Raw genomic sequence first — 14,465 nt, 5'->3', positions numbered from 1 at the left:
AGGACTAACTAGCCGGTCTTCAGAGAGCCCACTGCCAGCGTGTCTCAGCAGGAATCTCTCCCTCCTTCTCCCCCATCTCACGCCGAACCAGGACTGCCTGGCACCAGGCCAGAGGATGACGATTGGACTTAGCAACAGCCTGCCGCTGTTCCCTTGTGTCCGCGGGAGATCTGAATCCACACAGATTGGATGAGTATTCAACATTCTGCATTACAGCTCAAGAATTCAATTGTTACCTCAACCCCAGTTGATATCAATTTAATTCCTATGAGTGATGTACTTGCCTTTGAGTATCTAGTGTAGAAGATGTAATCAAAGTTAATTTACGAAGCGGTATAAATGAATGGTATACTGAATGTACGTCCCTCTTGGTTTGTAACTCTTCGTGATTGAATATATACCTTTTGTATTGTGCTAACCCTCACTATAAGATCTGTTATGTTTATATGCACATTTTATGTATTAATAAATGTATTGTCATGTATTAGGATCCATGTGTGTACGTTGCTGAGTTATCCCGCAAGGTTGGTTTTCTAATAGCCATCAAAAAATCAATTCATAATCGTCCCAGTTAATGCACAAAACCCCTACAGCAGTAACCAGTAAACCGGACATTTTCTGGCGACAGCTCAGATACTGTACATGAGACGTTAAGCTTTATTAGCTCCACCTGGGGGTTTTACAAGGTACCTCCGGATACTATTATCCTATTTAAAAAAATATGCGGTAAGATGTGGTATATTGCGCCACGTCCACCGCGTTTTAACACAGTGTACCTCGCTTATTTTCAATGTCTGGATCTGTATATATTTCATAATACTGTTTTTTAAACTGTAGTTATGTTTATATTCACTACACACCAAAGGGAAATTAAATTCAGAAGTTGCTTTATGTAACATGAATAAGTAATCTGGGATTAGCACACCTGTTCTTAGAAATACTCCAATGAAAACTTTAATGAACACAAATAATCAAAAATCCAGTTTAACATCTCATATGAAATGTCAATTACAGCACAATGTCTCCTGTCACCCTTGCAACAGAAATAGTTATTGTTAAGATAGGAATTTAGTGCTCGCTAAGAAAGATTTTTATTAATCTTTCTCTTGCCTAGAACAGACAATAACACTGGCACACTTTAGGTCTCCTGATAAACGTCTTAATGACTGCATCTGAGATAGGACTGTTTCACAATATGCAAATACTGAAACAATCCAGAATATCATAAATTGGCTGTATGTTTGACACCTGCAATAAAAATGAAGCCCCCAACATCTGTGTCTTATAGTCTACTGCTCCAGAAAGGACCCATCTGGACTGGGACCCTAGCTGGAACTCACTTGTCAATCATTAAAAGATTGACCAGGGTCTGTGAGCTCCGGGTCACCTGGGTGTTACATTACAGTATATGACTGATTTAAATTGTGAGACTCACAATAATAATAATAAGAAGAAGAATTGCTTACACCTATATAGCGTTTTTCTGGACACCACTCAAAGCGCTTTACTGGTAATGGGGACTCCCCTCAACCACCACCAGTGTGCAGCCCCACCTGGATGATGCTACGGCAGCCATAGTGTGCCAGAACTCTCCCCACACATCAGCTATTAGTGGGGAGGAGAACAGAGTAATGAGGCCAGTTCATAGTTTGTGATCATTAGGAGCCCCAGACTGGTAAGAGCCAATGGGAAATTTGGCCAGGACACTCGGGTTACACCACTACGCTTTTTGAGAAATGCCCTGGGATTTTTAATGTCCACAGAGTGTAAGTTCCTCGGTTTTACATCCCATCAGAAGGCTGTTTACAGTATAGTGTCCCCATCACTATACTGGGGCATTAGGACTCACACAGACTGCAGGGTGAGCGCCCTCTACTGGCCCCACTAACAACTCTTCCAGCAGCAACCTCAGCTTTCCCAGGAGGTCTCCTATCCTGGTACTGACCAGGCTCACGTCTGCTGAGCTTCAATGGGTTGCCGGTTATGAGTTGCAGGGTGATATGGCTGCTGGCTAAATGACAATAAACCAATTCTACTCCACTAATTTTAAAGCTGGTGGTACTAATATTTTTGTTACCCCGAGTGAATATTCAGCCATTTACTGAAACGGCCAATTGATTCATATCTCTTATTACTCTATTTGGATGCAACTCACATTTTGTTGTTTTATTAATTATTGTAGGCGGTGTGGTGGCTAAGTATCTGCGCCTGTGGCTGGAAGGTTGCCGGTTCGTATCTTGCGGCCTGCAGAGGAATCCTACTCCGTTGGGCCCCTGAGCAAGGCCCTTAACCCCAACTGCTCCAGGGGCACTGTATAAATGGCTGACCCTGCGCTCTGACCCCCAGCTTCTCTCCCTGTCTGTGTATCTCATGGAGAGCAAGCTGGGGTATGTGAAAAGACAAATTCCTAATGCAAGAAATTGTATATGGCCAATAAAGTGATCTTATCTTAATAATCTGTATGCATACAGATGCAGCCATTCAAAACAAGCGGGCGATACCGCATTATTTTGCGGTGCGCTTTATGCAGTCTACCGCGAGTTACCGTAAATTCTCCTATAATACCGCAAGTAAAATAATAGTATCCGGAATTTACGCAAGGTGGAGCTAATAAAGCTCAACCTCTCATGTTTGAGCTGTCGCCATCAAAGTCTTTAACGAAGATATTACTAATAGTATTAATAATGAATGACCTTGGACAAGCTGTAAACTCAAAGTATTGCCCTGGTCCACATTCTTTTTTTCATTGACCGTCTTTGTAAAAGTAACACCACAGCATTTCGCAATCACGCATTTGTTTCCAATCATGCAAAGTACAGTAATTTTTGAGATTCTCCTTTTCACCATGCCTTTCACATGCTCATAAAAGAGATTGATTTAGGAACATAAACATATTACTGTATGCAAACTGTACTGTATACAGTATGTATATGTATATTTAATGTCTTTACTTTGCCCGTTTAAGTATTGAATATTTATATGGAATTTTACCACTGAAGGGAAATCTTAGTAGCTGAGCATAAAAAGAATAGGAGCATACTGTAACGCGTGTGAAGGCCATAAACGATATTAATTTTGGAACATAAACATACAGTATATGGCTGGTACTTTAAAGAAAACATACACACCAGTATTCCATTTCTCCCTAAACATTTTAAGCATCGAGGTCTTTAACTAACGTGATACCGTAGTCAACAAGCATACTTTTAGAATTTAAGTAAAAGGGATTATAATATGGAATCGCGTATCTAAAGAAATTAATAACGATATAATTATACTCATGTACCGCAACACAAGAATTGTTACATAATGCTTTGTAGGTCTTTTTCAACAGTCCTCATGTGACCTCACCGGTGGTGCTGTGGGTTAGGTTCCTGACTCCCACGTCACATGCTGTGTGTTCGAATCCTGCTGGAGCCATGACTTTTTTTTTTAACAAACATTTCTTTGAAAAAATTAAACGTTTCCTTGGCTCAGAGATTAAATAAAACTTCACTCACACCAAACAAATGTATATTTCTAAATATCACAACATGATCGAATTTAAGTCATTTTAATAACAATGAATAGTCACCTAGGCGTTACAATATAAACATTTATATTGATTTAAATCGCCTTTTTTTAAAACCCATAAATAAAGCTCATACTGTTTAGACTTTTTATTTAAAACTGTATTACAGCAGCACAATGCACAGTGCAACGTAAATCGCTATCTTTGTCTTCTGCGTAATAATGTTCACCTCTCTGTCCAACAAATTAACAATAGTAATAATAATGAACTTTATTGTATATGGCGCCTTTAAAGCTGGCTCCTCAAAGCGCTTTACAGGATAAAAAAAATAACAACAATACTGTTAGGCTGGGCAAACTATTTTTTTTAAAAAGAAATACAAAATGAGATATAATGATGTGTTCCGGCTTAGACATTAACGAAGAGCATAACACGTGGGCGGCGTAGCGGTCGACTCGGGATTTCCCATCTATACTGATGCACTGCAAGTACAACCCCCCTCTCTGTGGGAGTGCTAGCTGTGACGAATTAAACCGGTTTTACAGGTATTTTCAAAGTAGAAGGGGGCGAGATTTCCAGCGAAAGACAACTCCCCCCCCCTCCAAAACCAAGGAAGTACAGCACTTACTAGTTAAGAAAGCTAGGCTCCTCAATGAAATCGCTTTAACATGCTAATGCGTTGGTGTAACAGTCCGGGCGTGGCAAGCTTCTAATGTCAACCCGACTACAGTGAAAGGAACCCTTCTTTCATTGGAAGACAATGAACATATTCTAGCCCTAAATGAATTAATGAGGTCTATTTGGGAATGTGGAGTTACTGTACATGTTCTGGCTGTTTGTGAATTATCGTTGTTGAGTATGTATTTGGAAAAAATGCAGAATGTTGAATACTCATCCAATTTATGTGGATTCAGATCTCCTGCGGACCCAAAGGAACAGCACAGTCTGTGTGGAGGTGTGGGAGAAGGAGGGAGAGATTCCTGCTGCGGGGCACTGGCAGTGACTCTCCGAAGACCAGCTAGTTAGTCCTGGCTGAACTAGTAGAGTTTGTGCACATGAAAAGTGACTCCAGGTCCAAGCAAGTCACACTCTTTAGACGGGAAGACGACCAGTCCTTTCCCAATGTAGCGCTAGTCCTGGATACATAATTCAGCTGTCGACAGTTCCAACTGTAGTTCACTCGTTGATCAGGCGAGAACTCATGGTTGGTTACCAGAGGTTCACGAGTTTTGCTGCTGGGCTAACCTCATGCGTATCCTTTGGTTACTCGTGGGCGACCTCCGGTCTCGACCCTTTGAACAAATTAAATTCCTGGCACTCGGACACACTGGCCATCACGTGATGGTCCGAGATGAGTCTGAGAATGTCCTGGAGGGGCACCTTCTGGGCCCTGTGCTGCCTCCTTTATCTGGAGGAACTACGGTTGTTCATTGGTTGAAAGTTCCACGGGCATTTGAGACCCCCGTAGGGTTACCCTTCCCTACCAGTTCCTGATTGGCTGATCAAGTTGGAGGATGTTCTCCGACATTAGGGATGTAAACAACCTGGGATGAGACTCTCCCTTGGAATCTCCCAGACAGAAAGGCACCAGAGATGACCATTCATTAGGGTGGCTGGAGAATCTCAGCCCTGGGAGTTTTTCCTTATCAGGAAACTATATCAGATAGAACAACACCTTAAATCTGAACCACATGGAATGGCCTCCCTGTGTCCAGCACCACTGAGACGAAGGAGAGTGCCCCTCCAGGACATTCTCAGACTCATCTCGGACCATCACGTGATGGCCAGTGTGTCCGAGTGCCAGGACTGGCAAGGGAACAGAAAACTTAATTCCTGTATTATTAATAAGCCTTGCCACTACAGTATTAAACAAAAGCAATTATTGATCTAAATTACAATGTGTTGTGAAGCAATTGCATTGTGTTCCTTTAGTTTACCTTTCAGGTCAATTTGATGGGCTTCTTTTTACACCTGTAGCACAATTTTAACGACACCCTATTCTGATTTAGATCCTGGAGACCCAAGCCCACTTTAATAGGGCTGTTGTTGAAGTTAAGTGTTCATTTTCTTAATGGTCTGACGGTAACCCCAGACAGGAAATGTGACATTATCATTGAATGTGCTGTACTACATAACATTGCCACCCTTAGGAAGGAGAGAGGTCCTCTCCTCAACCTGAACCCTGTATCCAAAAAGGTAGGAGAGCTGTGACAGATCACATCAGGGATTAGCACATTATAGTTAAATGGTGACCTAACTTTTAGGATTTTTCTTCCTATTATAAGTAGGTCACATTTTACCTGGCTTAAGACTTTCTGCAACTTGGGGGAAAAAGCTTCACCCATATTATTTGATACACAACACAAAGTTGGGGAAAATCACAATGACCCAATAATGGAGGAATGCGTTCTTTATTGTGTTGATGATTATGATTCCTTCTCCAGTCTCCCTCTGCTCACACTTCCTCAATGAGTGGCACATTTACTCTGATTGATAAACCCTGTGTGGCTTTAAACTGACAACTGAAACCTGAGTTTGTCAGTAATCTGGTTAATTCAATCTGGCTATCTAGAGAAAATCTTGAACAAGTTAAACCTGTTTCATGAACCAGCCGCCTGATCTCTTAGAGTCCGTAGCTGTGTATTGTTAGGCCACCAGCCTCCTTCAGCTGTGGTCACATAACAACGCATGTTTCTCTCCAGAGTGATCTACATTCCTGACAATCACACCCTGTATTATGTTGCAATATATTATATTTATTTTGTTCTAAAGTTGGACATTTTTTATACTTTTAACTAAATATTACATACTGCATAGAGTTTAACTCATTGTGTTAATATTCCCTCTTGTATTTCATAAATATTCCCTCTTGTATCTCTGGGTGTTTGTCAGAAATTCATTATTAGAAGGCAAACTCTCCTGATGAGAGCTGCTCCTATCCTGGAAGTACAGGGTGAAGCAATTAAGTACAAATAAAATTGGGAGAATCTCTACAGTACACTTGAACTATAAATACAAATGTAACTAATCAATATTTTGTACTATTTTTTAATAAAGTTAATACATTGTGTGCTATCAAAAACAGAATAAATTCCATAACAGTATATATAAGAAAGCATAAGTCATATCATCATACTAATATAAATACTGATTTTTTAGCAGAAATTCCTTCATATAAGAAAGCCAAATACCCTGGTGAGAGCTGCTCCTATCATGGGATTGAAGGTGGATTGAGAGCACAAAAATTCTGCATCTTATGAATGTTACAATGAATGTTAAAACTGATACAATTTCTGAAAAAAAATTAAATTAAGAAAAATATACATCTTAAAATGATACATTCATGCACCTTACAGTTCTAATGGAAAAGTACTGAGAGTAGCAGTACATACCTACGAGTGCTCAGGAAGTAAGTTCAGCATAGATGATGCAGTATTAAAAATCTGAAGTGTTATAATTAGTTTCACGGACTTTTGAAACCAGGGATAAAACAGAGCATAAATTATAGGATTAAGAGAAGAATTAAAATATACTAACCAATTTAGAAAATTAACATCCACTGAAGAAGAAGATGAACTTTTATCAGCATTAACAAAACTGTTTACAAAATATGGACTTAAATACAATAAAAAAACAACAATTACAATTCCTAACGTTCTTGCAGCTTTTCTTTGAGATTTGGTAGAAAGTGCACGATTCTTTTTTTTAGAAACTGTTTGTCTCTTAACCAAACCAGTAATTTTAGCATGCCTTCTAGCCACAACAAATATTTTTCCATATAATAATAATATCACAGAGCATGGCAGAATAAATACAGTAATTAAATCAGCTATACCCCAGGCTTTACTGATCCCAAACTTACATTCACCAAGACATATATTTGTTTTTCCTGTACTGCTAAGATTTCCATTAAAATAAATGAGTGCCAAATTGTATAGAACTGCAAACAGCCACATAAACAGTATAAACAATCTTGTCATTTTTACTGTTACTTTGGTGGAATAAAGTAAAGGGTCACACACAGCCAAATACCGGTCTATAGCTATACAAGTGACATTATAAACTGAAACAGAAAATATGATGTAACCAATTGTGTTGTAAAATATGCAGTTAATTTTATCAAAATACCAACAGGTCTCTATTAAAAGAATTAAGCAAAAGGGCAACACAGTCAGTCCAGTTAAAAAGTCTGCCGCAGCCAGAGAGAGCAGGAGGAGGTTAGTTGGTGTGTGGAGCTGTTTGAAGTGAGAAATAGAAATGATCACCATCAAGTTTCCAAACACTGTCAGTATCATGACGGCTGCTGCAGAAATGTACATCACCACATAGGTGACTGTAGATCGCACTTCTTTAATACAAGATGAGTTGTCAGCCTGAAAGCAATACTGCACTGCTTGAAATTGTGTTACTTCCATGAAATTGTAAATTAATTAAAAATAAGAATAACAAGCTTATCGATATTTAAGCACCTTAAAGAAAATCCATAAATATTGTATACAGCAAAAATAGATGCAATGTATACTGATTAGAATAACATGAATGTCTTTGCCTTCCACTCAGTGTCTATCCTTTGAAGTTTGTATGACATTTATATCCGTAGCTGTTGCCCCCTCCTGCTGCTAATAAACCTTAATGACTCCTCTGTGTTTCCTTAATGACACCTGTTATCCTGGGGTTATGTGAGGAGCCTAGAGAATAGCCCACATCCTCAGAGTAAACTAGGAGTAAACAGAAAAGACAAAAACAAGGATGTCTTGGTAGTGGAATGGTTAGCATTGGAGCTTTGCAGGACTGGAGCTCCTGATTCACTTTTGGACCGGGGGTGTGGAGTTTGTATGTTCTCCCCATGTTAACTAGGTTTTTGCCACGTGCTCCTGTTTCCTTCCATAGTCCAAAGACATGTTGGTAGATAAATCAGCACTGGTGTGAATGTGCTGTTGTCTTGTGATGGATGTTGTAAGAGTCCGGCTTCTGAATGGTGTGCCTCTTCGATTACCAGCTCATCTCTTATTTTGGCCTAAGAAGGCATTTTTTTAGTGTTCAATCCTTAGAAGCAGTCTGGCGTTTTCTGGGTGATTAGGATGTTAGGATTCAGAAACGCCTTGTTTTTTACATGCTGTAAATATAGTAACTTGTGTGTTGTATGTTTTGTTAAAATAAGATCAGATCACTTTATTGGCCATGTACAATTTCTTGTATTAGGAATTTGTCTTTTTCGCATATCCTAACTTGCTCTCCATGAGACACACAGACAGGGAGAGAAGCTTGGGGTCAGATCACAGGGTCAGCCATTTATATGGCACCCCTGGAGCAGCTGGGGTTAAGGGCCTTGCTCAAGGGCCCAACGGAGTAGGATTCCTCTGTAGGTCGCAGGATACAAACCAGCAACCTTCCAGCCACAGGCACAGATCCTTAGCCACAGAGTTATGTGTAGCATAGTGTTTGTCTTGTCAATGATAATTAACATTTGTTTAAACAAGTGTGTCTGGATTATTACTATTTTCACCAAAGCTATGCCAAAAAATAAAGAATTCATATGCCTTTAATTATACTAACCACTTGGGTATATTCTGAGAAATCACTTACAAGTTGGAAGATCTGAATATTTATTTTACTTATTGACTAAACCACTCAGTCAATTCCTGAAATTCACCATTTCATAATCCTGCATTTCTAACAGGCACAAATGCAGCCATAAGGTACTGTACAAACTAGTTGTGAGTGAATTATTTTCACATAAAAAGCTTTACCTAGCATTTCATAATAGTTCATACGTGTTGTTAATATTATTTTTATAAACTGAAGAAGTCACCAAAGGTGTTTCTCATTGTAACATTTTTAAATAAACAGACAGTTCAAAGGACTTGGAAGATTTGATCCATCTTTTGAGCCAGGTATTTAAAAATTTTAGAAAGAGCAACTCCCTGCATTAAAAGACCAATATTGTATTTTTTTATGCAGGGCAAATACAGAAACATTGAAAAGTACAAGAAAATTGGATTATACAGTATGATTTGTTACAGTACTATGTACTAAGTTGACCTTAGTAGTTAATAAAATATCTGCAAAACAAAATTAGAAACACTTCCATATCACACATACAGACTTCAGTAGTATTTGAAAATATTTTTATCTGTTAACTGTAGCGGCCAGGCTTATTAAAGTACAGGAATTAAGTTTGCTGCTCCCTCGCCAGTCCCTCTCTCCCTCATCTCAAGTGGTACTAGATACAGAGAGGCCATTCCATTTGGTTCACATTTAAGGTGTTTTTCTAGCTGATAGTGTGTCCTGATAAGAAACAACTCCCAAAGCTGAGACACATCAACTACCCTAACAAATGGTCATCTCTGGAGCCTTAAAGTCTGGGATTCCAAGGGAGAGTCTTATTCAAAGTTGGTTTACAAATCTAAGGTCAGAGGGCATGGTTACTCATCATCAGCCAATCAGGAACTGGTAGGGCAGGTTAACCCCACGTGGGTCTTGAATGCCCATGAAACTTTCGACCAATGAACGACCGGTAGGTCCTCCTGGTAAAACAGGCAGCGCAGAGCCCCTCAGGGCGCCTGCTGGACATTTCTCAGACTCAGAGCTCCTCCTGAACATCCTCAGACTCAGCTCGGACCACCACATAACGGCCAGTGTGTCCGAGTGCAGGACTTTCCTTTGTTCTAAGAGTCGATGACGGAGGTTGCCGGCGCGTAACCAAAGGTTCCACCCGAGGTTAGCATCAGCAGCAAGCCTCGTGAACAGGTCGGAACTGTGGAAAGCTGAATAAGTATTCAGAACTAGCGCTTCATCAGGAATGAACCGGTCTTTTTATTGACCTGCTGGGACCCGCAGTCACTTTTCTCCTGAGCACAACTTTGCTAGTTAGAGCCAACACTAACTAGCGAGTCTTCAGAGAGCAGCACATCCCAGGAACTTCTCTCAAGCCGCACAGCACAGCTTGGCACCGAGCCAGAGAGCGCGGATTGGACAGCAACAAGCCTGCAACTGTTTCTTTGTGCCCGCAGAAGATCTGAATCCCCAGAGAGTATGAGTTGAGTATTCAACTTCATTGCAATACAGCTCGAGAATTCAATTGTTATCCCAACCAGTTGATATCAATTTAATTCCTAAGAGTTATGTACTTGTTTCGAGTATCTAATGTAGAAGTTGTAACCAAGTTCAATTACGAAACGGTCTAAATGAATGATATACTGAACGTATGTCCCTCTTGGTATTTGTAACTCTTCGTGATTGAATATATACCTCTTGTATTCTGCTAACCCTCACGATAAGATCTGTTATGTTTATATGAACATTTTATGTATAGATAAATGTATTCCCGTGTATTACTACCCGTGTGTGTGCGTTGTTTGAGTTATCCCGCAAGGTTGGATTCTAATACCATCAGTCACAATCATTTTGTGACTTGCTGCTACAATTAATAATTGTCCCAGTTAAGCACAAAACCCCTATATTTACTAGTGCCTCATGAGAGAATGCCTACATAACTAAAGAAATGTTGAAGAGAATATCTTACGTATTGTATTTGAATTGGAACATTTTTAAAATAATACATCCACCTATACATGTTCTAACCACTTTATCCAGTACAGGGTCATGGGAGAGTGGGAGCAACAGGAGCAAAGGCAGGGTACACCCTGGACAGAATGCAAATCCTTCACAGCGCACACAGACATAAACACACTCAAATCAAGGCCAATTTCCCTAGAAGCTAGTGTCACGTCCTACTCTGTCCTGGTCCTAGTTTCCCTGTACTCTGCTTGTCCTTCCGGTGTGTCTTTGTCTGGGGCTATATATTTCCGGGTCACCCTTTCCTCCTTGCTCAGCATTCGGATGTCTTGAGACCCACCTAGCACCAGGTCGTCTTCTCCACGGCCTGAGGGCATAGGTTTCTACCCGACATCATCTGACCAGCTGAGCCCGGGCTAACCCCCATTTTGCCACTACGCATAGGGTCTTTATTGCTCTCCTGCCATTCCATGGCATGCCTTTCCAACATCCGTGACAGAATCCTAAACCTTACTTTGACCCCGCAAGCAGCGCTTTTTGTTTTCCCGCATCGCTTTTTTTTCAGTTCTCCTATTCTAATCGCGGGATGCCACCTCCCGACATCCGTGCCTGTGAGCGGGTCATTCAGTGGGATGTCTTTCCGACATCCGCGTACGAATACCTGGCTTTCCTCGGGATGTCACTCCTGGCATCCGTGATAGAATGTTGAACATGTTTTTTTTGTTGTTACTTTGTTTTTTTCTCTTGGTGTTTTGGTTTCTCACTTCCTGGTTTCTGTGTTCCCTGGTCTCTCTGACCCCTGTTTCCCTGGACTCTTGGTTCCTGTTGTGTGTGGTGTGTTGGCCTGGTCTCCCAGGTTTATTTTTGTTGTGTGTGCTTTTGTATGTGTTTTTTGTCTCGCTCCCCAGAGCTCCGCCCGGCCCCCCCTTCCTCTACTGAATAAAGGTTTTTACCCTGGAGAAGAGGGTAGCTCTCAGCCGTGGACTCCCAGAGGTTTCCTTTCAGTTAAATTATTAACTGAAAATTATTAAATTTAAGGTTTTTCCTCTCCCCAGTGCTGTGCAGCCCATTTGTTTTTTGGGCATCAGGAGCCGCCCGTGAAGAGGAGGGGGGTACTGTCTGACCAACTGAGCTCGGGCTAACCCCTGTTTTGCTGCTACGCATAGGGTCTTCTTTGCTCTCCTGCAATTCTACGGCATGCCCTTTCCGATATCTGTGACAGCTAGTTAACCCACCAGTAAGTCTTTGGACTTTTGGAGTACCTGGAGGAAACCCATGTGAACATAGGGAGAACAAGCAAAGTTCACACAGATCACACCCCAGGAATTGAATTAAAACTAGTTGCACTAGTCATTTGACCACCAGAGAGTAAGGGAATTTAAACATACCCTTAAAAAGAAATTAGTTTTTTACATGTGTATTTTCTTGCAGATACTACATGTGTAAAGCCACTACAAAGTCTAGATTGATACTGTAATTAGATCCCCACTAGCAGCCTGCAGTACAGCTGACCTGTGAATAGCTCAGGAAACCCTCACATGTTTTTTAGACTTTTAAATAGGGCTCCCTGTGAATGCCTTCTGCATGTGCACTGGTGGCAACAGACAACTAGTAAAGCACTAGTGCTGGTCAGGACCTGCAGAATATGTCACCACAGCCAGGCAGCACAGAGACTCATGATGTGCAGTAGATGCCAGGAAATTGCCCAGCTGGTTTTGTGGGAATTGGAGGTCCTCTGGTAATACAGCATCTGTGAATTATCAGTCTGTTCTAATCCGTACACCCTAACAGACAAAGTGAACTTGTAGCTACTGCTTGCAATGGGGAAATACTAATATTAAGTGTAAATAGATGAAGGCAGGCTGCAAGAAAGGCAGTAATAATTGATGCATAGATACATGTGATTAGTACGTCTCTGAATTTTTTCTTTGGTAACTCAGTAACTTTCCTTACTCATTACATTACTTAGTTCATACAAACAAAACTGTTTCATGTTGTTAATAGTAATATTATGCATGTGTTGCATCAAAAATGTAGTTTATGTGTCAATATATTTGTTTCACATGCCTTATTGAAAACGACATTTTCCGCTGTTTTTTTCCTGTTTTTTTAATTCTTCCCTCTTCCCTATTTTAGACTTCTTAAATGATAAATGCCACTCACAAAATCAAAAAGTATTGTAAATATTTGTGTTTTGTCTTCGTCCCCTCATGTCATAGCTAGGAGTCAAAATCTATAATAAGGCCTTAGTGGGACCTGCAGAACACCATGAATAAAAAGATTAGCCCATCTGTGTGAAAAACTACAGTACATAACAATCAATTAAATTCATAGAACACATGTCCTTGTCTCTAGCAGATAGGAAAAACTAAATGGGATGTACTGCAATCAAGAGAAAATAACTACATAAGAGTTTATGAAGTTCTAATCAGGAGATAAAAAGTCCTAAATGGGGGGAAAAAGTTCTAAGTATGACAGCAAATGTATTTTATTTAACTTGCTTTCGCTCCACGAGCAATGTTTAGTTACCAACAAATTACCACCAAACCAATCAATTTTACAACACATTGTAGTCACTACAGCATGATACTGTAGGTACAGAAGACAGGTTTGTGCTTTATACAAATTTCTTTTTAACCCACATTTATGCTAAAGTTTTATTTAAGGGAGGTAAAGATAGTTTTTGGTAGTCTTCCAGCTTTTGTGACCTGACCATTGACTTTCTCTGGATTATATTTTTTATATCCAGGGCTTGTATCTGCTACCCTGTGGCTCTCATAGTATTTTCTAGTTCTTTCTTTGGCAAGTCATACATTTACTTAGCAATTTTAAGTTTCTCCCTCCTGCACCACAATGTAAAGTCTTATTTTACTTTATTGTGACACATTTTGTTACAGCACCATCCCCCAAAAGCTTAATTTAGTTAACTTAATTGACAGGCCGCCTTGACTTAGGCCAACCTTGACTCACCCATAACAGGAGCTGTGTAGCTTCAATTGGCCTGAGCAAATGCTCCAAAGAGTGTCCATTGTCTATCCTTAAAGATGAGAGCAACTGTAATTAACCACTTGGTACAGTTGCATACAAGCAAACCATTTTGAATATGCTGAAAAACAATTACTGAAACAACACCAGCCATAACACTGTAGATATTGGAGACAGATGCCAAGATACAAGAAACAGTTAAAGTAAATCTGTTTCAAAAGGAATTATGCACAATTTTCAAAAGTAATGTGAGCCATGTTTCCTCAATTCTGCATGGAAATGTACTATAGGTTAGACCAAGAAACCTTCAAGTGGAATCTTAATATTCAAGAATACCATTCAAGAATACCATTACTCCACAAATTAAGAATGTATTTTAATGTTCTGAATAATTGTCAGAAAGAAGTATACATTACAATAAAAGGCATGAATTTTATATTGAAGGTAAAAT

At 40.0% G+C, this 14,465-nt stretch overlaps 1 protein-coding gene across 1 annotated transcript; it reads right to left on the bottom strand.

Annotated features, from left to right (window-relative positions):
* Positions 1 to 19: 19 nt before the first annotated feature.
* LOC148840215 (trace amine-associated receptor 13c-like) lies at positions 20 to 7,926 on the bottom strand. Its single transcript, XM_088936608.1, has 2 exons — positions 6,908 to 7,926; positions 20 to 170 (listed from the first exon to the last, which is right to left on the bottom strand). The coding sequence occupies exons 1-2, from the start codon at positions 7,924 to 7,926 to the stop codon at positions 20 to 22; spliced, it is 1,170 nt and encodes a 389-aa protein (XP_088792734.1).
* Positions 7,927 to 14,465: the final 6,539 nt, after the last annotated feature.

Source organism: Atractosteus spatula, chromosome 2 (genome assembly GCF_055471065.1).
Source record: "Atractosteus spatula isolate fAtrSpa1 chromosome 2, fAtrSpa1.hap1, whole genome shotgun sequence".
NCBI classification, from domain to species: domain Eukaryota; kingdom Metazoa; phylum Chordata; class Actinopteri; order Semionotiformes; family Lepisosteidae; genus Atractosteus; species Atractosteus spatula.
This window is presented reverse-complemented; position numbering and strand designations above follow the sequence as displayed.